The sequence below is a fragment of the Rousettus aegyptiacus genome, unplaced genomic scaffold (assembly GCF_014176215.1).
Source record: "Rousettus aegyptiacus isolate mRouAeg1 unplaced genomic scaffold, mRouAeg1.p scaffold_m13_p_7, whole genome shotgun sequence".
In the NCBI taxonomy this organism is placed as follows: Eukaryota; Metazoa; Chordata; class Mammalia; order Chiroptera; family Pteropodidae; genus Rousettus; species Rousettus aegyptiacus.
The window spans coordinates 105,494,013-105,520,794 of NW_023416310.1; the positions used below are offsets into that span (position 1 = coordinate 105,494,013).

Below are 26,782 nucleotides of genomic sequence, written 5' to 3' on the forward strand. Positions count from 1 at the left end.
GCCCCCTAGGGGCACTGTCTACATTGTATACTCTCCTTAGGTTTGTACAGTGAGACACCTTGTGTCCCAGCTACCCAAATAACACATGCCATCTGAACAAAAGCAGTGTGCTTGCTTAAATGGAGCTTCTCTACAGTGTGAATTCTGGAGCCATCACCACACATCACCTCCCACCAGAGCAAATGAACCGTATTGCAGTGAAGGTATACTCCTCAGGTGACCTGTTTAAAAACACCAAGCAACAGTTGCCTCATCCCTTCTTTTGAGTTGATTTGAGCATCACAGAAACTCTTTCTACTCTGTTTTCCTTTTCAGGCTGCTGTACAGGACAGACTGAATGAGCAAGAGGGTGTACCAAGTGTTTTCAACCCGCCTCCATCCCGACCCCTGCAGGTTAATACAGCTGACAACAGGATCTACAGTTATGTTGTCTCAAGACCACAGCCAAGGGCAAGTTACTAATTTCATACTGGAATTTCCCCCTTTTTATAAGTCCATTCACTTGGTTTTGTTGACTTCTGTGTAATGAGAGCAAAAGAAATATTCAGAATGTAAACCTGTTAGCTAGACTTAGCTCCTTGGTGGATTTTTTGGGTTGATCATTTTTCCTTGATTCCTTAATTAATTGATATAGTAAGTATCCTTTTTTTTTTTTTCAGTTCTTTGCCAGTTATTTGAAGAATTTTATGCGCCTTGTTTTGAGTACACAGTAGTTTTATTTGCATATCTAAAAGTGTTTGCTACATGTTTAATAGATCTTCCACTTTTAAGTTAGAATGTTTACTGAGTTTTTTGTTTCTTCATTTTACTTAATTTTAAGTCAATTCTAGGGAAGTACTTAGAAACTTAGCCATATCTTTGAAATTAGTCTTGAAGGACTAAAGACAAGGAGATAGTTCACTTAAATTTCAGCAAGCCTTTAGGAATGCTCCAGCATACCTGGTAGTTTGCTTTTGTGGATCCAGAGATGAATCAAGAGCCAGTCCACCCCCTTCACACTACTGACTGCCTGATTAGAGATGTCACATGCGTGTACTGATAATGAGCTCTGGAAAACTTGTTGGAGTTTCTCTTAGAGTTACACTTACTTCTTATACTTGAGTTTAGAACTCCAAGAAAGCACTCTCTTTAACTTTGCAGGAGTTAGAATTTCCTTCATCATGATACCTTTTTATGGGTTACTTGACATTGTTTTAAAAATGGAGTTTGTAAGCTGTCATTTTTGGATATTTTGAAGTAGAAGAGCAGATTCCTAGAGCTATTGTATGGCTCAGGGAGTAGTCCTGTTAATGCCTAGCATGTCCTCAGTTTGTTTTAGGCTTGATGCTGTTTGGGACTCTAATGAGGCTTCAGAGCTTCCTGGCTTTGGACACAGGAAGGGTCTTGGGTTTACACAATATGGCGTCAAAGAAATGCTGTGAACTGTAGAGCCAGATATATATGCTAGTTAATAACAACAACAATAATCGACTGTTAAAATAATAAGTAACATCATTGCTAGGATTAGCAGCTATATAGAGATTTACAATTTGGGTTAATGTAATTGTCAGTTATATACAGATGTCCAAGGTAGTAATAGTGGTTATCTTCCTTGCTATTTCTATATACCATATTTTAATGTGTAAATTTGAAGAAAGGAAAGAATGAATATTTATGATTTGGGAAGGAAAACTTGCAAATGAATTTGATAACTAATAGAAGTAACCACAGAAAAAGTGCTGAAGCAGATTTAATACAAAAATTATGTGATAACAGGAAAATATGATAGTATTAGATTAACTGAGATAAAAGGCAGTTAGTTGGTCTTTTCGAAGGAAGAGGTGGCCAGTTAGAGGAAACTGTATTGCAGAGGGAGAGATCACATGGAAGGACGAAGCAGAGTAAAAATCTGAACTAGCCATTTTGTAAGGTATGAGAGATTGAGTGAATTGTATCTAACTTTGTTTTTGGAATTTCAGGGGCTGCTTGGATGGGGTTATTACTTGATAATGCTTCCATTCCGGTTTACCTATTACACAATACTTGATATATTTAGGTACGTACCCTTGTATTCGTGTTAGTAGCAAAAGGGTAGATAGACTTTGGAGCTGAAACGTAGACCAGAATAAAGTTTATGCGCTATCAATTTTGACTTGCCAATTTGTCATTAGATTGAATGGATACTCTTTCTAAACAGTCTTTTAATATAGTATGAAAATATTTTAAATTATTCAACATAACAAAGATGTCCTGAAATGGAATTCTTTTAAAGTAGTCTTGCCTCTCATTTTCAAGAATCAGTTTACCTGCATATGTTGTTATCCTGCTTTCTCCCACCATCTTTGTCACCTCTACATTCCCTAGTTAATCTTCACACCCTTTCCTTTCTAACTGCCATTATCTGTGAGCTTCACACTCCTTGTAACTTTTATCCTAAACCATCTGTAACTTCATCTGACTACTTATTTGGGAAGGAAAACTTGCAAATGAAACAGAATATTTTACTTTGAGATTATTCACTTTTCTCTAGATATATCCCACAAGTTTCACCTCTCTAAACACTCCTATACCATTTTCTGTCTGTACAACCAATAGATTGCTGACACTGGATCCCTTCCATATGTGTACCCCTTGCTTCACAGCCTAACATGTCTTCTTGCTTCCTTCATGTACCTTTTAAAGAGCTCAGCTCTGGAAGCTACGGAGGGGCCAGGGCTAGAAAATGTCCAAGGGGGTGCAAGTTGCTGGCATATCAGGCTTGGGCTGTCTGGTCTAGAGCTGAGTAGTTGATGAACCCATGCTTAGGCTTTATGGGGAACTGAAATGTCTGTGGGCATCCAGGCAACGTGTACCTCCTGCCTAGTGTGGGATGGCCTTTGCCTTGTCATAGGGAGCAGAGGCCAGAGGTAAGGACCCAGCAGCTGCAGAAGTGTAAGAATCAAACAGTACCTTTACCTTGGCCACTTGGCGTTTTATGAGACTACCTGCTTAATGGCTTCTTTGCTCTAGCAAAGTTCTTAGGGGTCACCAATTAACCAATTAGTACTCTTCCCACCCCTGTTTTACTTAAGAATGGGCATGCAAAAACCTTTATTTAACATCATAGTGAAGACTAAGTTAACATCTATATTTTTTAAAAAGCTGATTGTCGTAAATTATGTAGGTCATGAGAATGTATCATAATGAGAAACAAAAAAGTTAAAGCCTTTATCCGTTTATATATCAAAGAGAAACTTAGAGTAATAAAATAATCGAAAATAATTTCAGAGAAAGTATGAGAACATCAATCTTCTGACGGATTTCTAACCACTCCCTCACATACATAGCTTCTTACATTTGTTTTTAATTTGCTCTGGAATGTTTGTGTTAATCACTTTGATTTGATTATTCTGGAGAAATTCCAAGTGAAATTGTGTACACACGGGGAATTTGAGGGATAAGGAATTGGCTCAAGATTTGGTAAGGAAAGTGTCATAGTTTAGTCACCTTTTCTGTACTGAAAATTCCTCAAGTTATATGAAAATTATTTTCCTTGGGGGAAAAAATATACATGGCATGTGTTACTAATTTTAATACAACTGTATCATCCAAGCAATTGTTTAATATTATGTAGCACATTGATTTATCAAGCCTCTGCCCCCTTACCTTCTGTGGAAACTCAAAGGATAAATAAATGGTACTATACAAATATGATCATATGGACTCTTTGGAAACAGATGTGTGGTAACCTTTTAATGGCTGCCAGGTCTCCAAATCTGCCAGTGTATTCTAGATCAGTTTTATGATTTCCTCCATGGATGATGACATCAGCCATAAATCACCAAGCAGAATTTACTTGCCGCTTTGAAAGGCAAGTAAGTCATGCCTGCCAAGTTCAGATTTCAAGTTCCTGTCCATAATTTGAATAGCTTGGGAATATGCTCTAAAACGGAAAGAAGAGAGAGAGGCAAATAGGACAGCCAAGAAGAAACTGAGCTCTGTTCCAGACCAGTGCTGTCCAGTAGAACTTTTTGTGATGATGGACATGATCTATAAGTGCACCATCCAGTATGGAAGCCATTACCCACATGTGGCTTTTGGGTAGTTAATGTGACTAGAGCGACTGGGGAACTGAAATTTTTATTGTGTTTTATTTAATTATTTTAAATTTAGATAGCCATATAACTAGTGGCTCCCATATTAGTGCCATTCTAGAGAATCTGGGGACACAGCTTAACCTGTGGTCTTTTTAGATATTGTATCTTCCTTTCCCAGGTCCTCTAACCCTAAATTTTTCTGCAAAAAGCACTTCAGGATTTGTTTAGGCCACTGTTGGAATTACAGTCCTAGTAGTTTGACTTCTTGACTAGCCAGTGGAAAAACACTTGGTGCTTTGCAGCTTTTTAGCCAGACTATACTCTTAGATTTGATGGCCCACTCCCAGACCATGCACCTTTTTTGCTGCCATGCCTCTGGCTCTGGTACAGGAATCTTTACAAACTGGCCCACTACGTATACACGACAGTAAGTCGATTCATGTCATATTTATTCCTTCTTCCCCAGGTTTGCTCTTCGTTTTATACGGCCTGACCCTCGCAGCCGGGTCACTGACCCCGTTGGGGACATTGTTTCATTTATGCACTCTTTTGAAGAGAAATATGGGAGGGCACACCCTGTCTTCTACCAGGGAACGTACAGCCAGGTCAGTGCCACAAACCATACAGATGCCAATATATTGATATGATTCTATCTGCAAAGGGAAGGATAGCCCAGCACTGATCGTGTCATTCTTTCACTCAGAACCTTTAAATAGCTCTTCACTGTTTACAGGGGGAAAACAAATCAAGAAAATAAATCATATGTTTTAGCTGGGCCCTCCTTGATCTAATCCTAGCTTCTTTTTGAGGTCTTTCTTGTGTAACTTGTTTCCCCAGTACCTTAGGTTCCAGCTAAACTGTTTCCTGAACAAACAATGTACTTTCCCATCTCTGTGCCTTTGCTTTTACCTTTCCCTCCACCTGCAATGCCATACTCACATTTTGGCTAATTGGAATCCTACCCATCCTTTAACCAGTTCATGTCACTGCCTTCTTACGTCCTTTCCCAATTATTGTGCCCTACCCTGACCCGCCTTGCAATTTAAAATAGTAATCTTTACTTTTGTGCTTTCGTAGATTTTTTTTTAAGTTTATAGCAATTTCACATTCTTCTTTATGTTTTAGTTAGTTGTGTCTGTGCCTTCTCTCCATCCCAGGCTATTAGATCCTTGAAGGTAAAGCCTAAAGTCTCCTTCAATTCCTCACAGAGTTGAATTAAGGGGATAGACTATAGACTCGAGACAGCAGATCTTGTTCAACCCACACCACACGGACCTTTGACTTGCTACCTCAGGGGGTGAAAATTAAGAGGTCTGTGGGGATTAGGCCTATCTTTGCTAAAGAAAAATATGGAAATAACACTATGAATATAGGCCAAAGGGTGGTTCTATTCTCTAGCTTCCAGGATTCCTAAATCTATCTGGAGAAAAAGAAAGATGCTTACTCTTGCTTCCTACTTTGATTCTCTCTCACATCTGCTTTTTCTCGTACTCTCCCTCATTGGCTGCTCTTACCCAACTCAACAAGCATTAAGCATACTATACGCCAGGCACTGTACTCAGTGCTAGAGATATTAAATGAGAGGGGCACCTCTCATGCACTCTATTTGCTGTGACCCTGAGAGAAGACCACCATTGGTCATTCAGGAAATCGTAATTGAATTGTAATCTCCTCAGGATTATGCAAATTGAAAAGCATATGCAGGAATCTCAGGTACTAGCCTTGTCGAAGATCTTTTAAACCCCATTCTCTTTAGAATGCCTTTGGGTCCCATAGTCCCTCATCCCTACTTAGTATATAGCCTGGGATCATCTTCGCAGTATTTTTTATTTACAAAGATGTCATAGCTGTAAAGTAGCAAAATTCTCACCTTTTTCACATGGTCAGACTTTCCTGTTTTTATCTTCCTTCATACTGTGGGAACAGCTGACTTCTGTGATTTGTTGGGGACCTTTGTCAGCCTGTCTACTCTCATGTGCTTGATACAATTTAAATCCTAACAACAGCAAAACCTTTTTATTAAAGCTTGTTAGCATAGACTTTGTATAGGGAGAAAAATGCTAGGGGTGTGAAGATAGGAGCCCAGTTCTCTGGTTTCTTGCTCACCTTTTTCCTCATTTCTTCTTTTGTTCCTGTATTTGTAGCTTTATCCATTAGGACCCTTAGCCTAATTAAAACCTCAAGGCACAGTCATCATAATAATTAGTGATCTTCTGTTTCCCACAGGCACTGAACGATGCCAAGCGGGAGCTTCGTTTTCTTTTGGTTTATCTTCATGGAGATGATCACCAGGACTCTGACGAATTCTGTCGGTAAGTGGGTTGATTATTTTCTTTCTCTTTTTTAACCTTATCTGCTGAGAGTTCGCAGTGAGCAAGTCCTTCTCATGTCCTTTTCATCTCTCCACAGCAACACCCTCTGCGCTCCTGAAGTTATTTCTCTAATAAACACCAGGATGCTCTTCTGGGCATGCTCCACAAACAGACCTGAGGGCTACAGGGGTAAGTTGTGTTTCATTTACCTCATTGTGATTGCTGGGATGTCTTTGAAATGATCTGGAAAAGTTTGTCATTTATGGTATGATGATTCTGTGCTAGATACAATGCTAGTTGCTATTTATACATTATCTCATTTAATCTTGTCAGCACTCCTGAGAGATGGGTGTTGTATTACCTCTACTCTATGGTGTAGGAAACACGTTCAGAGAGTTTAAGTCCAGTCCAGGATCACACATTTAGCAAGTTTTGGAGCAAGCTCAGGTCTGTCAGACTCTAGCCTGTTCTTTTTAATTTTTTAATTACGGTTGACATTCAATATTATATTACTTTTAGGTATGCAGCATAGTGGTTACACATATATATTACTTACGAAGTGATACTACAATAAGTCTAATACCGATCTGGCATTATACATATTTATTAAAATATGATTAACTATGTTCCCTATGCTGTACTTCACATCCCTGTGACTATTTTGTGACTGCCAGTTTGTACTTCTTAAATTCCTTCACCTTTTTCCACCCATTCCCCCAATCTAGCTTATTCTTTATAGTTAACCAGAGCCTGTTTTATTCTTAAAAACACCCAGCCTCGGCCAGCAGCTTGCCTTTAATCTTAATGGACTTCTTAATTCTTACTGAAGAGTTTATTCTCATCATCAGTAATTTTAAGAGTTTCTTGCACAATGAATTAGTTGTTTGAGGACCTTGCTTACTGATAGAGATTCAGAAAGTTCAGATCTTTGCTAAAAATAACTGAATTGGAGGTAAGATATAAAGGCAACCAGTGAAGAGTAATGTAGTTACTTTGTAGCTACCTCTATTCAGAAACTTTTGAGTGTGTACAAGCATACCAGGCCCATGCTGCATCCTGAGAGATGCAGCAGATGTTTTGCCTGCATCCTGCAATCTGAGTCTTTATTTCTAGTTCATTTTAAAACATCTAATAAGTTCCTGCAGCATGCATTGTGCCATTCTAGTATGGCTTTGTGGGCGGGGGGTCGTGGATAGGAGACTAAGGATTTTTTTTTTTATAGAAGCATATAAAATCTCTTCTTTCAGACTGTAAGGAAATCATGCATAAAAGTTTGCTGCAGTAAAACCTTGGTTATTTAAATCTAGACCAACTTTCTAAACTCCTTTGAAACAGAAAAGCTTACTCTTTTGTGAGGAATAAAAAGACATGGTGAAAGAAAGGGGTTTGATGAGGGGAAGAGAAGACAGAACGTGGTAGAGGTCATCACCAGTAGCATAAATCTGAGACTTGCAGCCTTGTTGGCTTTAGGCTGGACCCCTTCTGCAGGGAAAAATTATGCTAAGCAGTAGACAGATTCTTTATAGATTCTTTCTTGCCATTGTCCTTGAACTCTGCAGCCTTCCCTAGCATCATCATGACAACCACACCCCCATCAGAAAAGCCTGTCCTATTATATCACATTACTTGGGAATAAGGACACAAATATATAACAAAAAGAAAAAAATAAAATAAGAAACTAAGAGGAAAAAGTTAAGACAGACTCTTCTTTTCCAGCTGGGATTATAGCAGTTCTCTATTGCTTGTTGTGGAAAATCTTAAGAGTTGATCTGTTTTATCCCAAAGTCCTGCCCTTGATCTGTTGGGTCTTCTTTCTGTCAGTCTCACAGGCTTTACGAGAGAACACATATCCATTCCTGGCCATGATCATGCTGAAGGACCGGAGGATGACTGTGGTGGGACGGCTTGAAGGCCTCATTCAACCTGATGACCTCATTAATCAGCTGACGTTTATTATGGATGCGAACCAGACTTACCTGGTGTCAGAACGCCTAGAAAGGTACAGGGGATCTGAGAGAGACCAGCTATAAGTTTGGGTGGCTGACTTGGGGCCCCACAGTCATGACTTCTCTCTCTTGGCAACTTTAAAAGTCATGTCTTTTATTGTTAAAACTTTTATGTACTTTGAAATAAATAATTCTGTTAGGTCATCTGTTCTTAGAGATGTCAGTCAAAAGAAAGACAGGGCTCTGTGCTCAAGAATATATATCATTTCATTTAGAATAGTTGAGCCATGATATAAAGAGCTTAAATGTAACAAATGAGGAATGGATAAAACTTTTCCTTATTATATAACTAATCTACATTAATTGTAGAAAATTTGCAAAACAGAGAAGCACAAAGATGAGATTTAAAATTCAACCATAATCCTATCACCACTTTTAACATTCTGGTATGTATTTTTTTTTAATTATATAGACACATAATTCTATATGCATACACAATTTTTTGGAGAGAAAATAGGAAATGTGCCAAAATGTTAGTGTTTTCTCTTTGGTTACTAAAACTCTGAATAAAGTGTTTCTGCATATTTAGATTTTCTAAAATGTGCATATATGGTTTATTGGTTTTATAAAAGCAACATATACAAAAATGTAACCCAAAGGGGTATGCACCTATAAAATATGATCTAATGATCATTTATAACAATAATACTGCGCTACTTTTGTTAGATTTGAGAAAAAAAGATAGTTTAATTTGGAAAGTTAAAAAGGCAAGGAAAGGCTTACCATTTCTTTTTCTGCCAAATTAAACTGGGTAAAGAGATGGCTTGTTCAGATTCTGCCATGCTCTGTTTTGGATTTCTTTATGTTAGTGTGAAATAGTTATCTGCCAAGATTTCAATCTTTTTACTCCCAAAAATTTCCATATAAGAAAACATAACCATTCCAGTCAAGATGGTGGGGTACATAAATACTGTACTCACCTCCTGTGATCACATCAAAATTACAACCAAATTATAGAACAATTTGGAGAACATCTGAAGACTACCTGAACAGAGGTTACATAACTAAGGATATTGTTGAGACTAGAAAAAAGAAATGAAGCGAAAGCTCTTCTTTAAATCTCATGAGTGAGTGATGGGAAGGAAAAAGTGATTAAAACTTGACATTTAAAGCAGATAAACCCCAACACAACTCATCACTAGCTGTATGTTACCATAAGTGTAAAAAAATTAAATTTATGCTTTATTATCACCAAAACCAAACGGAAAGAAAACCCAGAGTTTTGTGAAATTGCTCTTCTCCTTCTATGCTTTTGATCTGCCCGCAGGGAAGAACGAAACCAGACCCAGGTGCTGAGGCAGCAGCAGGATGAGGCGTACCTGGCATCTCTGAGGGCTGACCAGGAGAAAGAAAGGAAGAAACGGGAGGAGCGGGAGCGGAAACGGCGGAAGGAGGAGGAAGTGAAACAGCAAAAGTTGGCAGAGGAGCGGCGGCGACGGGTAACAAACTTGCCTATTCTTGTGGCTCCCAGACTGGCCTTTTCTTAAGTATAAAACAAAAAAACTGTAAGATGATGGGATTGTGGGGGGTTTAAATTCTCCTTGCCATTTTTATATTTACTACATTTTCATAAAAATATTTTTAAATTAAAAAAAATTTTTTAATTAAAAAAATACAACAGTGAGTAAAAGGCAAAACAGCTCTATTCAGTGAAAAGTAAATAGAGGTAATAAGTGGTTCACAATGCTATTCACAGCAGTAATTTTTAAATATTTGTTCTTAGTCCCAGTTTTAGCTCATTTGGCGTTTCATTCGTGACCTTGTTTCGTTATGTGTTCCCTCTTGATTATAGCCAGTGTCTTTTAGTCATCCCCTTTATTTCAAAGAGCTAAATACCTGAACATAGTCAATAAATACATGTGACGCAATAGTACTTCGAATTAGGTTGTTTCTGACTATTCCCAAAAAGTTTGGGAGATTAGTTACTAATTTGTGTTCTGACTGACAGCACGGTAGCTTTACATGATGATTATATTTCCTCTTTCCCTATTGGAGCCGTAACCTCACCTTTGCTTTGTGTCTCTACAGAATTTACAGGAGGAGAAGGAAAGGAAGTTGGAGTGCCTGCCCCCTGAGCCTTCCCCTGATGACCCTGAAAGTGTCAAGATCATTTTCAAATTACCCAATGATTCTCGAGTAGAGAGACGATTCCACTTTTCACAGTCTTTAACAGTAAGGACCACCTGAGTCGTGTGACGTGTATATAGAGTCTGACCTGTAGACTTGGAGGCTTTTAAGGAATCTCTAGAGTCTCATCGGTGTATCTGCTGCTCTGATGAACCGGGGAGGAAGGGGAGCATGGAGAGAAGAGTACAGAGAACTATCGTAGATGCCTTTCAGTTCTGGCTACCAACTCACCAGTATTAAAGTTTTCTTTCATCACATTAGAGTTCTACTAAGGAAAAAAAAGATTCCTTGCCAAGAAGTCCCACAAGACTTGTCCATTTGAGAAGGGAGGCTCTGCTGTGCTGCTTGGCTTGCATTGGCTTCAGAATCCCAGCAGAACCTCTTGCTATCTAGAGAAAGATCTGTCTCCACCCACTCAGGAGCTGCGGAGTTACCCCTCAGAATAGAAGCGTGCGTGCACTTTGCATGCATTCGTCACTTTCCCTTTCTACCCACTTAGCCCATAGGAATCCCCACTTTGTGGAGCTGCCATGTATATCTGGCACCCACAAGGAGTAAATAGTGTTTGTCATTCCATAAGGAAGTACTTAAAAGCAGAGATTCTTATTAAAGTCTCACAGAACAAGAATGAAATTCTCATTCTTCCCAGGTGATTAGATGTATTTTCTTGATCACTTGTCTTTATCTCTAAGCCTCAGTTTCTTCATCTGTAAAACAGTCGTAATAGATACTCTGATAGGGTAGTGGTTTTTAGGATTAAGTTCATATATACAGTGTTCAAATTGTGCCTGGCTCATTGTAAACACTCAAATGCTAACTTATGTTTGGTATTTATAACCAAAAAGAAGTTTCTGTTTATATTGAAAGTTGGTTTTTCAAATTTACAACTACAGTGGATTCTGCTGTTTCTCTGATCGCTAGAAATAGGAGTAAATTGCATAATGGAAATGAGGATGCACTATAGTCAAGTGAGGCTTGGTAGCACATTTATTACCCCTCCTTGTTTAATTGGAGAACAGTGGTCATGTTATAGAATCTTACAGGGCCTCATATAGCCCATCTGTGAAATGGAACTATAATAACTTCAAACCAAAGATACGTAAGGCACTGTCTTTGGCACTCTAGAGGTTATACAAATGATAGGTGTGGTTCTGGATTTCATGCAGCTTACAGGCCAGAAGGGAATGTAAGACTCAAAGAGCTAAAGTAGAGCGAAAAGCTGTGAGGCATCCTCTTGAGTGGGAAGCAGATAGTTTCCTCATTTTATTTGTTTATCTCATTTATGCATTTGTTTATATTGGGGGAAGGTACTTATATCTCTAGCCTTGAATTCTTTAATTGAGATAAAATGAGCTTCACACAGCATCTACTGTGCAGTTTTGGTTCCTAAGTAACGTCCTTTCCCCTGGCATGTGTCCTAACTACTGGTTTGCATATGGATTTTAGCTTGCAGGCACGTTCACTGATTGCACTATAGTATATGCCTGAGCTTTATGGAGCGTCTACTCCCCAAAGTCTTGTTATGCATATGAAAAACCTAACCAGAATTTACTCTTGTTAGAGTTTTGGAGGAAAATCTGTTAAAATTGTGGAACGGAATAGGTTTGTGGCCAAAGCTTACTTAATCTCCGAAGGCTTTTAAATAGGTTCTCAGTAAAAGTTATTTAAAAAATGAAAGTAAACCTCAGACTGTGAGACACTTGATTGTAAATGGAGATGAGGCTCAAAGATGGGAAAGAACAGTAAAGGAGAAGTATAGTGGCAGTGCTGGCCTTTTTAATTTGACATTCATAGAGTTAATAACATACGACTGAATGATTTCTAGTTTTTTAGTGCTCTTACAGATTTTTGTGTTGTCTTCCTGTGAGCTCTGCCCTTCATAATCTCAAGGACGAATGAATATTTGGTGAAATAGTTTGCACATAGTGCTCAGCTCTTGATAGTGCTAAAATGCTAAGACAAAGGATAAACTAGTCAAATCTCCCAGGCCCCGTGAGTGGGCAGAAAAATGGCAACTGACTTTCTCTTAAATGAAGCATATAAGAGAGATTCTAAATTATATTTAGCCTAGAACTCATTTTTCTATCCATTGCAAATCAAAATGGACCTTCTGTGTGATGCCATCTGTCCCCTAATGATGCTAGCCATTGTTGGTGGTAACCAAAAATACCAGTTTTGTACCACTGTTGAGTATAGTAGTCCCCCCTTATCTGCGGTTTCGGTTACCTGTCATCCACATAATGTGGTCTGAAAATATTAAATGGAAAAGGCCAAACGTAAACACTTCATAAGTTTTAAATTTCACACCATTCTAAGTAACATGATGAAATTTTGGTTCGTCCCACTTGGGACATGAATCATCCCTTTGTCCAGCATGTCCATGCCGTGCACTGTCCACCCCACTCTTGGTTGTCAGGTAGGTTATCAGAGAAAGAGACCACAGTCACATAACTTTTATTAAGTATATTGTTATAGTTCCATCTTATTAGTTATTGTTGTTAATCTCTTACTATGCTTAATTTTAAATTAAACTTTATCATAGGTATGTCTATATAGGAAAAAATAATATATATAGCATTTAGTACTATCACAATTTGAAGCATCCACTGGGGGTCTTAGAGCATACCCCCTACAGAAAACAGGACCGCTGTATTCTCAAGCAATGATTGAAAGGCAACAAAGTATTGTTTCACCCTTGCTTAAAATCCATGTTGGATTCATACCAGGAATACTTGGTGTAAGTCTGATAGATGCATCTCAAGAAAAGAGGAGAGTGAATGAAAATTACAAAGAGTCAGAGAAAGGAACCGAAAATGATTGATGTTGATAGACTAAAATCATGAATGAATTAGATAAGAGGACCATGGGTTTACTCCTTAAATTCTGGAGTTGTAGCCCCTTAAATACTCTAAAGAGATAACTGTAAGACAGTGAAGGAAGGACTGCTTCACACAGAGGGCAATAACTTATGAGAAGTGGAACCAAAAGAACATAGAAATTCCCTCAGAACGTAAGGGTATGCCGTGTTCCTCATCTTTGGGATTGACCTGAAGGAGGTTAGCGTTGCCTTCACAGTGCATCCCTTAGTCAGAAATAGAGTGTTAGGGGAAGAGGGCTGTGAGGCAGATCCCCCGTGCCTTTCTTAACATGTGGCATTTAGAGACAGGAAGATAAAGGTGGCCTGTTCCATAGGTAGCCCATGTTTTAAGTTTCAGGCCTGTGAGTTTTCCTGATGTTTCCTTACTTCCGGTTAGGAATTTGTACCTTGCCAGAGCCATAGAAAGGTGAGGAGGGTGTTCCCAAAGAGGAGCAGTCCATGTGGAGGGTGTCAGATCTCCATCAAGTTAAGGAGAGGTTCCACATGGGGTAGCCCAATGCAAAGAAGTCACAGCCCAAGTGGCTTGGGTGGGTTGGAGTGCTGAAGCCAGAACCGAGTGCAGAGGGTGATGAATTGATCTTTGATATATGTATGTGGCGATCTGGCGTGTAGATGTAGGTGTGTGGTATGTACATATCTTCTCCAACTTCCTCAAGGAGACTGCTTGGCAGCAGCAGCGCCCCAGTAGCAGTGAACATACCTAGCACCTAGATTGTGGCTTTTCATAATGCCATTGTCCATTGGAAAAAGCCAGGGCTCCTTGGAGAAATGGTAGCTTCCAGGGCTGGGGTGGGGATAACACAGGAGCAGCCTGGAGCATCTTGTGTCAGAAAGCAAGTAATTATGCAAAGAACAATGGAGACATGTTAGAAAGACACAGATGCCAGCTCAAAAGGGCTTCTTCGGACTCCATCTGGAACAATTTGAACATTATACAAATAATGATCGTAATATTAAAACCTGTTGAATAAAGTAGGAAATCACGACTCTATAATAATATAAGTAAATTGAAGTTTGAGAAACAGAATGTCTCCATAGTTTTGAAATACTGTGGTGGAGAGGCCTGGAGGCACCACCTTAAGCAGGTGATCAAAGTGAATATTATAGGTAATGGGATCCATTGAAAATGCCCTCACCTGAATAGGACACATTGAGCCCAGTGCACCTTCATTTTTGAAATATTCCTGCTGAAGAGGTATAACCGGAATTTAATCCTGACAAATAATTGAAAGACAGTCTACAAAATAACTGCCCAGTAAACTTAAGACTTGTCAAGGTCATGAAAGTCAAGGAAAGACTGAGGATATGCTCCAGTCTAAAAGAGCAGACTTAGGAGATATGACAACTAAACGCAATGCACAATTCTGTACTGGATTTTTTTTTTTTTTTTTTTTTTTGCTATAAAGGGCAACTGTTGAAAATTAATGGGGCTTAAATAATTATTATATTATGGTGGTAATGTATCAATTAAATTTCCTGATTTTGAGGGCAGTATTATGATTATGGAGATTGTCCTTTTCATAAGACATAAGTATTCTGGAGTGATGGGGCATCAGGCTGGCAGCTCACTCTCAGCCGGTTCAGAGAAAATCATATCTGTCCTGTACTTCCAACTTTTCTTCTGAGTAAACATTTTTTAGCTTTATATCAGACAGGTTGTCAAAGAAGAAACATGAATCAATTCAGAGTAGGACTAGCAAAGGACTGTGTAATCTCTTTAAAGAGCTGCCTTATGAATTTACTCTGTGAAATGGAAAGACCTCGTAGTAGAATTCCAATGTAGTATGATTACTTCATGTCTCAGTCATCCTGGGGAGATCTGGGAGATACTTGCATTCATAGTGTGTGTGTGTTGTCTTTTTTTCTCACTGCCTTTTTTCTGTGTGACCTCTGCAGGTAATCCACGACTTCTTATTCTCCTTAAAAGAAAGCCCTGAAAAGTTTCAGATTGAAGCTAACTTTCCCCGGCGCGTGCTGCCCTGCATCCCTTCAGAGGAGTGGCCCAACCCCCCCACACTGCAAGAGGCCGGACTCAGCCACACAGAAGTTCTCTTTGTTCAGGACCTAACAGACGAATGACACTTTTCTTCCTCTCCCCTCCCACCCCAATCCCTAAAAGAAATGGAAAAAAAACAAACAAAAAAAAATGAGAGAAATTCATATTATTATTATTATAATACAATATTTTTTTTAAAAAAACTGCTGCATCCTAAGGAAGGATCAGAAACCATGCTGCCTGCAAGAGTCACCACCTGTGCGCACGAGGTTAGCAGTGGACGTCCCAGCCGGCAAGCCCACCTTTTCCCTACTGCCTCTGCACCACATACCTTCCAGCGAGAGGAGACTCTTCACCTCCAACCCAGCCATTGTCCCAGCTGGGGAGGGGACATTCCCACTAGTTCTCATTCATTCTCGCTTTTATGGAAAATAAAAGTGAAAAATCTCCATCAACCAGCTACTGCAGCATCTCCTAAGGACTTGCTTCTCCTGCCTCTGGAGAAGAGGGAAGAAAAGGCACAGCTCAGATGTTCCTTGAGCTTCCCACAATTTATGAATAACTTCACTTTTTTCTGTTGCTTTGTATTGACCAAAGGAATGAGGCTGACATAGGTGTATTTTCTTTTTCTTTATCTGATAAAGAGCCAATTCTTAAACCCATGAATTCATGCCCTGGGCTCTTTAGCCCATAAGAGTACAATAAAAGTACCCCGGGCTGGTTTGTGCTTATTTCTGCCATTGCCCCTCTCAAGTTCCCAGAGAGGTCATTCTTTTCGGTCCAATTCTTACTGTCCTTTCTTGCCCCTATGTACCCCACTTGGAGCAGTGGGAGACCTGGGATGGCAGCCCCTGCAAAGGCTGTGATGTGCAGATACACCCATACATGCGCCGTGAGTTCCATGTACTCTCTGTACACGTGACTGCAGCTTTCCTTGGCATCTGTACCAGGTGGTTATTGTGGGGTCTGAACCAAAGGATAGCAGCTCTTCATTCCTCTTCTGACACATGCATGCTGTTCCCGCCCAGCCCTGGGCTTTCCTGAATTGCCAAGCTTGGTGCCTTTCCAGAGGACTAGCAAGGTGGAACCAGCAAAACCTCGTGAGGGTGCGCTGCCTGTCTCGGTGGGCACGTGGTGGTGGTGGTCTAAAGATAGAAAAGTAGAGGCCTTGAGGGGAGCAAGATCTCTCTCAGCCTGTGTAAACTGTTAGAAGGCAGATTTCAGTTTCTGATGTAGCTACCTGCTGGAGGCAGTTTTTGTCGTCTTCCTCTATTGCTATGTTGAAGTAATAGAGTTTTTTAACCTCTGGATGTCTTGTGTGGTTGAGTTTATAGTAATGGGTAAATGGGTCAGGCCACATCTTAACAGATGCCAGCTTGAGCTGACAAGCATTCCAAAGTGTTCCATAGCTAGACTGGTGCAGACTCCTGTCAGAACACTGCAGCCTCCTGAAGTTACTAGTTATTAGCATGCTGTGAGGCCAGAGGTTCCTGTCAAGGTAAAGCATAACTTGCTGGATTTGCAGTCTCCAAAGGCTTCCTCTCTTACTTAACTAAAACCCAAGGACGTCTTAGGCAGCAGTGACCTGGCTGTCGTTCTCTGCAGTGCGAGGCGCCTCATGGGTATCACCTGTGGAGCGAGAGAGTTTCCCAGTGGTCTTGGCATAGGTGTCTAGAACACCATCTCTAGAAATTTCATTCTGCTTCTGGCTACCTATTATTCTTATATTTTGCTTCCTGCTGTCCCAAGGCCAGATGAGTGCAAAATCACTTTCTATTGTCATAAAATGTATCTGGAGTGAATACCAGGATAAACCATGTTCTCCACTCAACTTTGTGTGAAGTCTGCTTCCTGCTGACAACTATGCAAAGAGAAATTTTTCCACTTAACTCACAGCCTCCCTCCCCAGTGAATTTGCAGCTGTTTCCCTGGCAGTACCCCGGGGAATTCAGGACCTTCGCTAGGTCGGAGTGTACTGAGGACCTTGCCCACACCTCTTTGGGAAGTTGTCAACTTTTTTCTTTAATTCCATCTGCATCTTATTCTACAACGTGCACTTTATGCCTCTTGCCTTTTGATAACTTGTTTAGTGAAGGACGTCGGATGCCAGAATATTTAAAAGTTTCTGTTTTTGTCAGTACAACTCTTGGGACAGCCTGCGCATTTACTTTAGGTTTCCAGAGGCTTCTCCTGAAGCACATGTTCCTTACTCGCCTGTATTGAAATAGCCCTGCTTCACCCAGACCCCATTTCAGTCTCCTTGCTGACCCTAGAGCTGCTGCCTAGGTGCCATCTCCTTTCCTTCAGGAAAGATGCACATTTTGTCAATGCCAGTACAATCTGTGTTATTCCCAGGGACCTCTGGGAACTCGATGGGACCTGCGAGGGAGAAAATATTGAGCTGACGATCTGCAAGCATTTGCTCTTGTTTCCAAGTCACTCCTGGGTGATTTCAGCTGTCATTTCCAAATGGCAAGTCATCAACTAAAGAAAAAACACTTGTGTCAAATTTTGTCCTGCACTCCCCAGACTGAAGTAGATTCAGCTGCACGACCGTGGGAAATGACCAAGCGAAGACACCATTGGAGTCAGTTGAATTTCTGCAGCTTCAGTGGGGCCCTTCTAGTCTTTTCTTCCACTTCTGCAGAATTTCCTGCAGCAAATAGTTCTTTCTCCTTGTTTGCCTCCATTACGATGTTTGGATAAGAGATGGCCAGGGGAGAATATTTATCTCTTAAAACTGAAAAGAACCTAGAATCTTCAGCTGAGCAGTTATTATGAAAATTGCTAATGGTGCCAAGGCCAAGGAAAGAATTCCAGAAGATGACTGTGGGAAGGAGCGATAGCCCCCAGAATGCAAAATCGGGGAGGGGGGTGTATCTGGTGCTTGAAGGAGAATTCCCACTTCACAACCAGTTTTTCAGGACTTGTAAGGAACGTGGCAACAGGAAGTCCATCCACAAAGGATGCAGTGCCCCAACTTGGACTGCACCTGAATAGTTTAATGTGTAATTTCCTGAAGAAATCTAGTGTACTTTAAATTTTTTTCATAAAAGTTTACATTGTATTGTAGGTTAACATTAAATGTTTTATAACAAAAAAATTCATGAGAAGTTGTGGGTCTTTCTGTCTAGGAGAGAGGTGGTAGATATTCTACATGTGAAGTAAAAGCTGGAAAACATTGGGGAGGGAACAGGGTGTTGCATTGCCAAGAAGCAAGAGAAAAAGAGAAGTTACATCTGTAATGTGTTCCCACGAAAAACAGCAGCTTAGGTGGCATGGTTTGGGACAAAGCACATGGACCTGGGCTCCAACTGGGGCTTGCATGTCAGCTTTTTTGACCTCAGAAAAGTTCTTAAGCTTTCCCAAGCATAAATGTCCCCAGCTGTAAATGAAAGTTGCATCATCTGCCTCAGGTTAGGTTTGTAGATTAAGTCGAATAAATGTGCATAAAGCACCTGACAGATGTCATTAAGTGATTCTCATGGAAGCATTTTAAAGGAATATTTTCTTGCAGTAATACTTTCTTAAGGAATGTCATTTCTCCTGCTAGAACAAACTGGTGTCCTTGCAAAGGAGTGACCATAGAAGAGTCATTTTTGATCTAACAAATTCTGGACTATTGGAAATGGAACTTGCCTCCTAAGGTCATTGTGCTGCTATTTTCATTCCTTTCTCTTCCCCATTGTCCTGTGCAATGAACTCATTCATCTGAGTTACAGATTCTTGTGATCTTTTAGAATCTGCCCTGTTGCTTATCCAAAAATATGGGTCCTTCACTTTTTAATATACAGCTTCGGTGTAAACTAGAATATCTTCTGCTCAGTCTCATAAGTCTGTAGGAAGAGTTTATTTACCTTAGATCAGAATCCACTGAAAGTGAACATTTCATCGATAGTGAAGCTTATGTACAAAGCCATCAATTAACAGTTAAGGAAGACTCAAACCCTGATGGCAGCTATACCTAGTTCCAAAGTCTGCCTGTGGCCATGATTTTGGCTAAGTAACCTCAACTCTAGGCTTCCGTGTTATCTGTAAAATAGAGCCGATTGTAGCATTGCTATTGAAGATTCAGAGAACTGCTACAGAGTGCCTGGCACACAGGTGTTGGGTAAATAATAGCTCCTATTACTATTTCAAAAACAATTTGTTTGCCCACTAAAGGTTCCTAGATGTGATGAAGGGGAGGGGTTTCAGTTGAGACTTTGCTTAGGGACAGATCATATAGGACACTTGACGCCTCTGGCATTGCAGTTAGCATTCCATGTGTACTTTTACCACATGGGGCCATGAACCCCCAGGGTCCCTTCCGCATGGCCTGTGAGCCCAGCTGACAGTGCCTAGTTTCTCCCACCTCCCACCCCAACCCTTCTCCTGGCTGCCCCTCTTGCTAACTCTCAGAGTGGGGCCCAGAACAACCAGGTTTCTTCCCTTTAAACTGAAACTTGGTTTTCCCCTGAAGACACTACTTTAAAAAACCCTTAAGTAGATGCCGCTCATTTTCCCATGAGTTTTGGTACCAGGAGGTAGGATCTGCACTTCCATCGGGCCACTTTGATGCACTGTCCTTGTCAGTGCCTCTGAAGCACATGCCATCTGCTTAGACTGTCCAGTTCTGCTTGCTACTGGCCATTCCCCACATGTTGGCAATTGATACTGTCCTCTCCACCAGCAACCAAGGTGACTCACATCTACATATATGGATTCCCTGAACCGGTTCTACTGTTCCTGTTTTGACTATGGCAGCTGAGTGGTAGAAAGAGGCTTTGGAGTCAAATCTGGCTTTGAAACTTCTCTGCTGCTTGCTGACTGATGAGGGCAAGTTTCATCATCTATAAATATCACGCAATACATCATTGCAATGTTCAGTTGCCCTTAAGCAAGCTGACAACCTGTGACGTGCCTAGTGGTGGGTGGATGGGTGCTTAGCAAATGTTCACTTCCTTCCCCCCATACCTCCCAGTGGTGCCATGCCTTAAGTGAGCATGGCCTTCAGGTGCACCTGCTTCATCCCAAGGACCTCAGAAGCGGCCCCTCTGACCACAAACTTGATCGCTCCAACCTCGGTGTCTGTTCTCTGCCCTCACCTTTCTGTCCCTTCCTTTCTTGTCTTCATTCTCCCTACCAGAATTATCTTGGCTTTGTGCCCCTCTGCTACGAGCCAGTACTCAGGGTCACTTCTTAAAATCAACTGTTTGATTTCTTTCCTCTTGCTCCTTAAGTTGCAGCCACCTAACACCTATCACAGCAAGCTGAGCCCTGGCTTGGCACCCACTCCTTTGCTCCACCTCTGGGGGACTCCCCAGTTGGTCTACCACATAAGCACCACCTCCTGATTCCCCCTTTTTCAGGTCTGAGCCCACCTGTGCCTCACACCGACCCCATTGCTACAAGCCTACTTCCTGAGAAAATTGAGGTCTCGTCACAAGACTTCATTTTCCTTTTTCCACCTCAAAATTGTTCTGTGATGTCACCTGCTTCCTCTTTCTCTTGTCTTGTGGGTGTATTTTCTTTTAAAAGTTATAATTTACATACAGTAAAATGCCCAAATCTCCACAGCTTGATAAAACTTTGCCTGTGTATACCCCAAAACCAAGATGCAGAACGCTTCAACCCAGAAAGTTCCCTCATATATCTTTGCAGTCACTAGCCTCTCAGAGCCACTATTCTGCCGCCTTTTACCACAGAAGTTCTGCCTGTTCTTAAGCTACATATAAATGGACTCACTATGTACATATGTATGATTTTATAAATTGTTTTCCTCATTCGAGTATAATTACTATTCATGAAGAAACAACAACAAAAAAATCATAATGCCACACAATGTCTATGGTTAAATAGTCTAATGTAGTTCTTCCCAAACTTTTCATTGCATATAAAAACATTTTTTTCTACAGAAATGGGATAATATGGTAAATGCTATATTTCTTTCACATATTTATATATATTTTTAATGGCTATGCAGTATTATACTAAATGGATGTACCATAAATTGATCAAAATCCTCTTGTGACATTTAGATTGTTAAACTTTTTTTGTTTGTTTGTTTTCTGTATAGCAAGTTGGTAAACATCCCTGCAGCTAAACGTGCACATCCACACTTATTAGGGTGGTGGGGCGGGGGGGGGGGGGAATCCTAGATTTGAAGTTGCTGAGTCAAAAAAGGAATGGAAAAAAAAAAAAAAGGAATGGAAAGTTTTATTGTTTTAAATGTTTGTGTTATCTCCAAATTGTCCAGAAAATTATACTCCTACCAGCAGTGTGCAGTCTCCCAAATCTGTCATCTCCAAAACCTTTACCAAGAATTATTCCCTTTTCAATTGCTTAGATATCTCTATCTTCCATCTAAAAATGTTTAGTGTCTCCTCCCTTACAAAACCTTAATCTTGCCTTACCCACAAGTCACTGCCTTGTCTCCTTCCCTGCCAAGATAGTTTGCACAACCAGGTTCCACTTCCCTCTTAACCTCCTGTTAATTGTACTTTCATCTCCACTGTCAATAAAGCCTTGTCCAGCCTTAAAACTAATAAATATTCTTCCCCAATTCTGGCTCCTCTGGCTTTTCCCAAGTGCCCCCATACCTTTCACTGACAGATTTTGTGAGAGCTGCATAGTCATCCGTGAGCCCCAATTACCATTTTTGTTGGCCTCTTGGAAGACCTTTCTGAATTAAGTTCCCAGCTGACACCTGATACACAATAAGTATACCCCCTGTTTCTTTTCCTACAGGTTGGGTTCAGATTATGTGAACTAGGTTAAGGAACGTACACTTTATCATGAGGGTCTTTAAGCAAGAGAGACAGCAGATTTGGGTTTCTGAACAGATCTATCACCTCTGAGGAGACTGGGTGGGAGGGGGCAAGTAATCAGGCAAGACTAAGGTGACATGATGGAGTCATGGATTAGGAGTGGCAAGGGATGGAGCACTATTTAGAAGGCGCATGCCCGAGACTTGGAGGCTAAATAGATATAGAGGGAGAAGGAGAAATTGGGGATGGTGCCCAGGTTTCTGACAACTGTTTTAGGAACAAAGACAGTCACTGGTGACCTTGACTGGTGCTACTTCAGAAGTCACAAGGAATGAAATGGGAGGGGAAGTGGAAAGGTTGGATATACACAGCCCTCACAAAATCTGTCAGTGAAAGGTATGGGACAAGCAGAGGGGCCAGAGGTGAGGAAGAATACTTACTAGTTTTAAGGCTGGACAACACTTTATTATACCTACATACCAAAAACAATGAAATTTTAGAGAAAGAGGTTGAAGATGCACAGAAAAAGAATCCTAGAGATAGATGTCCCTGGGGTGCTGGAGGGGCAGGGCCTTAGGAGAAGGATGGCAGCAGAAGTCGATGCATTTGTAGGTTCAAAGGCAGAGGTTGAGGGTGTTCCTGTGCAATGGTGTCTGTTCTCTCTGTCAGGTTCCTGGGAGAAGATGGGCTCAGAGGTCTAAGAAGACTGAGTAGGTTTGAAATAGCTGTTTTAGAGAGCAAGAGAGAGTGTAGGAAGGCTTTCAGGGCAACTGAGGGTCCAGGTGAGATTGAGACCAGAATAAGTGGTGGAGGTAGGCACCCACTTGTCAGTCACTTGTCACCAGTCTACCTTCCTCACTACTGCCAATTTCTCTCTGAAAACAGAGGTTACATGCTGGCATTCAGAAGCTCTCAGTGCCCCCTTTGTCCGACTTCCCATCCTAGAAGCCATAGCTTCATTTTTCTCTCTCTCCACATGATCCACATGGATCTCTTTGTCCCCGAGATACACCATGTACTTTCCTACCTAAGTGCCAACAGAGCCAGTGCCTACGCCACATGATTCTAGTCTTCCAGAATTGCATATAAGACTGGTTTAACTCTGGCTTTGTTATAACCCAGGTACTGGCCAGGAGAGCAGATATAGTCACACTTGGTGTGGTGTGCCAATTTAGACACCCAGGCCCCACAACACACCTGATGTTCTCACACAGCTCTTGCCTTTATCAGAGGGCTTTAGTTGGCAAGCAACAAACAAGAAACCCACTCTAGCTTATTTAAAAAAAAAAAAAAAAAACAGTTGTGTTGGAAGATGGGGCAGGTCCCAGAATTGAAAGCCAGACCTCAGAAAGGGTGGTGTTCAGGTTTCAGAAAGGGTGGGTCCAAGGCAGCTGTGGGAAGAGTGTTGTCAGAGGCAACCTTTGGGATGGGGGAGCATAAATGGTGAGCAGATTGGGGTTTCTGTGCTTAGTTGCACCCCATACAGTGAGGCAGAGCCCTTTTTAAAAATTGCAGAAAAGTTTAAAGAAAACAATAACCATTATTCACATTCTCATCACCTGAAATGATTAATAGTTTGCATATTTGCTTCCAGCTTTTTTTCCCTCCGGACATACTTCGGTTAAAATCACATACAATGTTTATACATTTGCAGAAACAATTCCGTTCATGCTCAGCAGATGTGGCTGATTTCTGGCTGAGCTGGGCTGGGTGCCGGGCCCTTAGGCGACAGGTGACTGTTGACCCTCTGTTGTTAGGAGGGCTTTCCCAACATGCTCTCCTCTGCAGAGGCTGTTTCTGAGGTAGAAACAACAGCAGAGGCTGGCAGGTTTGTCTCAGCTTGCCAGAACTGCAGAGGCTGTGGGGGCGGGACATGAGGGGTCATCATCATATGAAAGAATAATAGGAAATGGGACACATAACAGTTAATTTCACTGTGTTGGGACACTGGAAAGAGAGGGCAGGCCCACGGAAGATCAGCTGGGTCCCGGGACTGGGTCACCTCCCCACACGCTTTCCCTCCTAGCTGCTCACTCACATGTTCATTTATTCAATTATCTATTCAGAAAATACTGATGCCTACTGTGTCCTTGCCCTTTTGTTATGGTGTGGGCGTGTGGCGAATGTGATGGCCCTCATTCTAGTGAAGCAGAGACCTGGGTGACCAGCAGCACTGATCACATGTGAGTGTGTGGGGAAGAGCCAGCCCCGTGGTGTGCTGTGGAAGCCGGAGTAGAGGGAGGGGGCCGGGGAAGTTCGCTAAGGTGGGGACATCAGACCTAGGCTTTGGAAATGGAGCCTGCTTACCAGGAGGAGAGAAGTTAAAGCATCTGAGGCAACGCGGTGTTGTTCAGGGCCAAGGAGGTGGGGCGGGTGAAATTCATCTCTGAGCCTCAGGCCTCAGTTTCCTCAGTGGCCGCTATGAGGAAGGCAGCCACAGTTTGACTGCCTGTGAGGGTAAGTGCAGCATGGCGGGCACTCATGAAATGCAAGTGGTCATCCAAGCAGAAGGAACACACGACATAACACAGGTGAAAAACACGAGCACCTGCAGGTGGCTGGAGGGGAGGAGGGCGAGGCGGGGGCCGACAAGAGTGAGACCTACTTGGGAGACTGGTTCTTCCACTGCCTCCATCCCCTCCCAAAGGGGAGCCAGAGAAAACAGGAGAGACAAGAGAAAGACAAGCATGGAAATCCATTTCCGTTGACATCCTCCATCTTCCTCTGAAATGACATAGAAGATTTATATTTGGGGCTGAAATCAGTCTGACTTCATAAAAAAAAGGAAAAGAAAAAAACAAACAAAACTCCTTCTGGAGTGGCTGGCTGCCGGCCCCACAAGAACCACTGAAAAGGACAGAGGACTTCCCCAGCCTCTGGTGCCCAGGAAGCTGTGGGTGGCAGTGGGGAAGGGCCCACCTGACACCTGGAGTAGGGGGAGGCAGAGACCTAAGGGAGGCCTCTGCCAAGGCTATCCAAAACCAGAGTCTCTGACTTGGAGAATGCAGGGGCGGAGAGACTACAGGGCTCTCCTGATTCTTCCATTTTCTGCCTGGGCCTCTCAGAGTCTCAGTTCCTCCAAATGGAAACCAAGGGTAGTACATACACCTCTGCTCAGAGTGTTGGAGAGCAGATGAAGCTTTCGCTGTGGTGTGTAAGGCCCCTGGGACCTGGCCCCTGCTCTCCTGGCCAACTTTTTCCTGTGCTCTTGCTCAAATGCATCCTCACCTCTGGGCCTTTGCACATTCTGTTCCCTCCCTTTAGAATGCTTTTCTCCTGGCAGGGGTGGTGGGGAGCATTGTCTTTCACACAAGCAAGACGTTAGCTGTAGGGTTTTTTTTGTAGATGCTCTGTATCAAGTTGAGTAAGTTACCTGCTATCCTTTACTTGCTGAGTTTTTATCATGAATGAATTTGGACAATTTTTTTTTATATCAATTGATATGCTCATGTGATTTTTCTTTCCGATAGGCTTCCTGAAATACTAAAAAAAATCTTAGAAACTTCCCCACCTGACAATTTTCTCACACTAGGGCTCAGGGAACTCAGTTGCTACCTCCAGTCTAGTCTACCGTTCCCAGTGTGCTCTAGAGAAGGCGGCTTGAGCGCTACATGTGGCCATATGAAAATCCACTCCAGGATTTACAACACACGTTGGCAGAGCCTTGGCTCAGAAAAGCCCCGAAATACAGGCTTGTTACCTTTGACGTGGGATTCCCCAAACTTACTTGAACACGGAGCCTTTTTTTTGAACAAATCGTCATGCTCCCACAGGACTTTCTCTGAAACACATTTAGGCAATCATTCAACTGACTCTGTCCCCTAATTTGCACTTGAGCCAAAGGCCAATAGAGAAGTACTGACCAAGGAAAGCTACAGATAGTGGCATCCCAAACACAAGGTCTCAGGTCTTCTGAGCCCCAGACCATGCTGCTTTGACAGGCTAACAGGTCAGCCGACATCCCGGCAGCACCAAAGACCACAGGGATGAGAAGAATACAACATCACCAAGCTGATCCCTTTGGTAGCTCTCAGGCCCTTTGTCCCCACTGAGCCTGGGGATGAGGGGTTCCAGTCCACAAAGTCTCAGTTGGGGTCAGGTTATTAGAGTTGGCAGCTGCGTAACACAGGCCGGGCCAAACACGTTGTCGTAGCTCCTGCCAGTAGCAGAGTTTGGGGATAGGCACACAACCCAAGCTGGTATAACAAGACTCCATTCCAGAAATTGTTAGAATTCCCTGGACAAATGGTTTTCCCATGGAGAGCATGATAGACTCTAGAAAACTGAGCTGGAGCTGCCAAGAACCACACAGAAAGCTCCTTCAAAACAAAGTTGTTAAGATGAAGGGAGTCTGTGGTTCCCACCAGTTATGCTTGAAGAACCTACCTCTATAATTTAATGACAGACCAGTGAGTGATTATTTCCTCAAATAAGTTAGATGAAATCCCATCACTTGCCAACAGAATCCTGCCTCATTTGCATGTGGAGCCGAGGAAGTTATCAGCGAATGGAGCTTGTGAGACCCTTCTCCATCAGGAGATGCCCTTAAGGGTCTACGGCCAACCATCTTCCCTGCCCACCTCCCTCATCCCCATCCCCTGCCCACTCTGAGACTGACACCCCCCACCCCCACCAAAAGAACACAGGCACAAAGGCAGC

General features: G+C 41.9%; 1 protein-coding gene across 1 annotated transcript in view; it reads left to right on the plus strand.

Annotated features, from left to right (window-relative positions):
* The window catches only part of FAF2 (Fas associated factor family member 2), a 51,106-nt gene extending 34,976 nt beyond the window's left edge, over window positions 1-16,130 (plus strand). The window contains exons 3-11 of the mRNA XM_016158261.2: window positions 316-450; window positions 1,959-2,035; window positions 4,522-4,660; window positions 6,282-6,367; window positions 6,465-6,556; window positions 8,189-8,366; window positions 9,641-9,812; window positions 10,402-10,545; window positions 15,275-16,130. Of these exons, the coding sequence (XP_016013747.2) occupies window positions 316-450; window positions 1,959-2,035; window positions 4,522-4,660; window positions 6,282-6,367; window positions 6,465-6,556; window positions 8,189-8,366; window positions 9,641-9,812; window positions 10,402-10,545; window positions 15,275-15,457 (1,206 nt within the window). The 3' untranslated portion in view covers window positions 15,458-16,130. The remainder of the gene's footprint in view (window positions 1-315; window positions 451-1,958; window positions 2,036-4,521; window positions 4,661-6,281; window positions 6,368-6,464; window positions 6,557-8,188; window positions 8,367-9,640; window positions 9,813-10,401; window positions 10,546-15,274) is intronic.
* The last annotated feature ends 10,652 nt before the right edge of the window (window positions 16,131-26,782 follow it).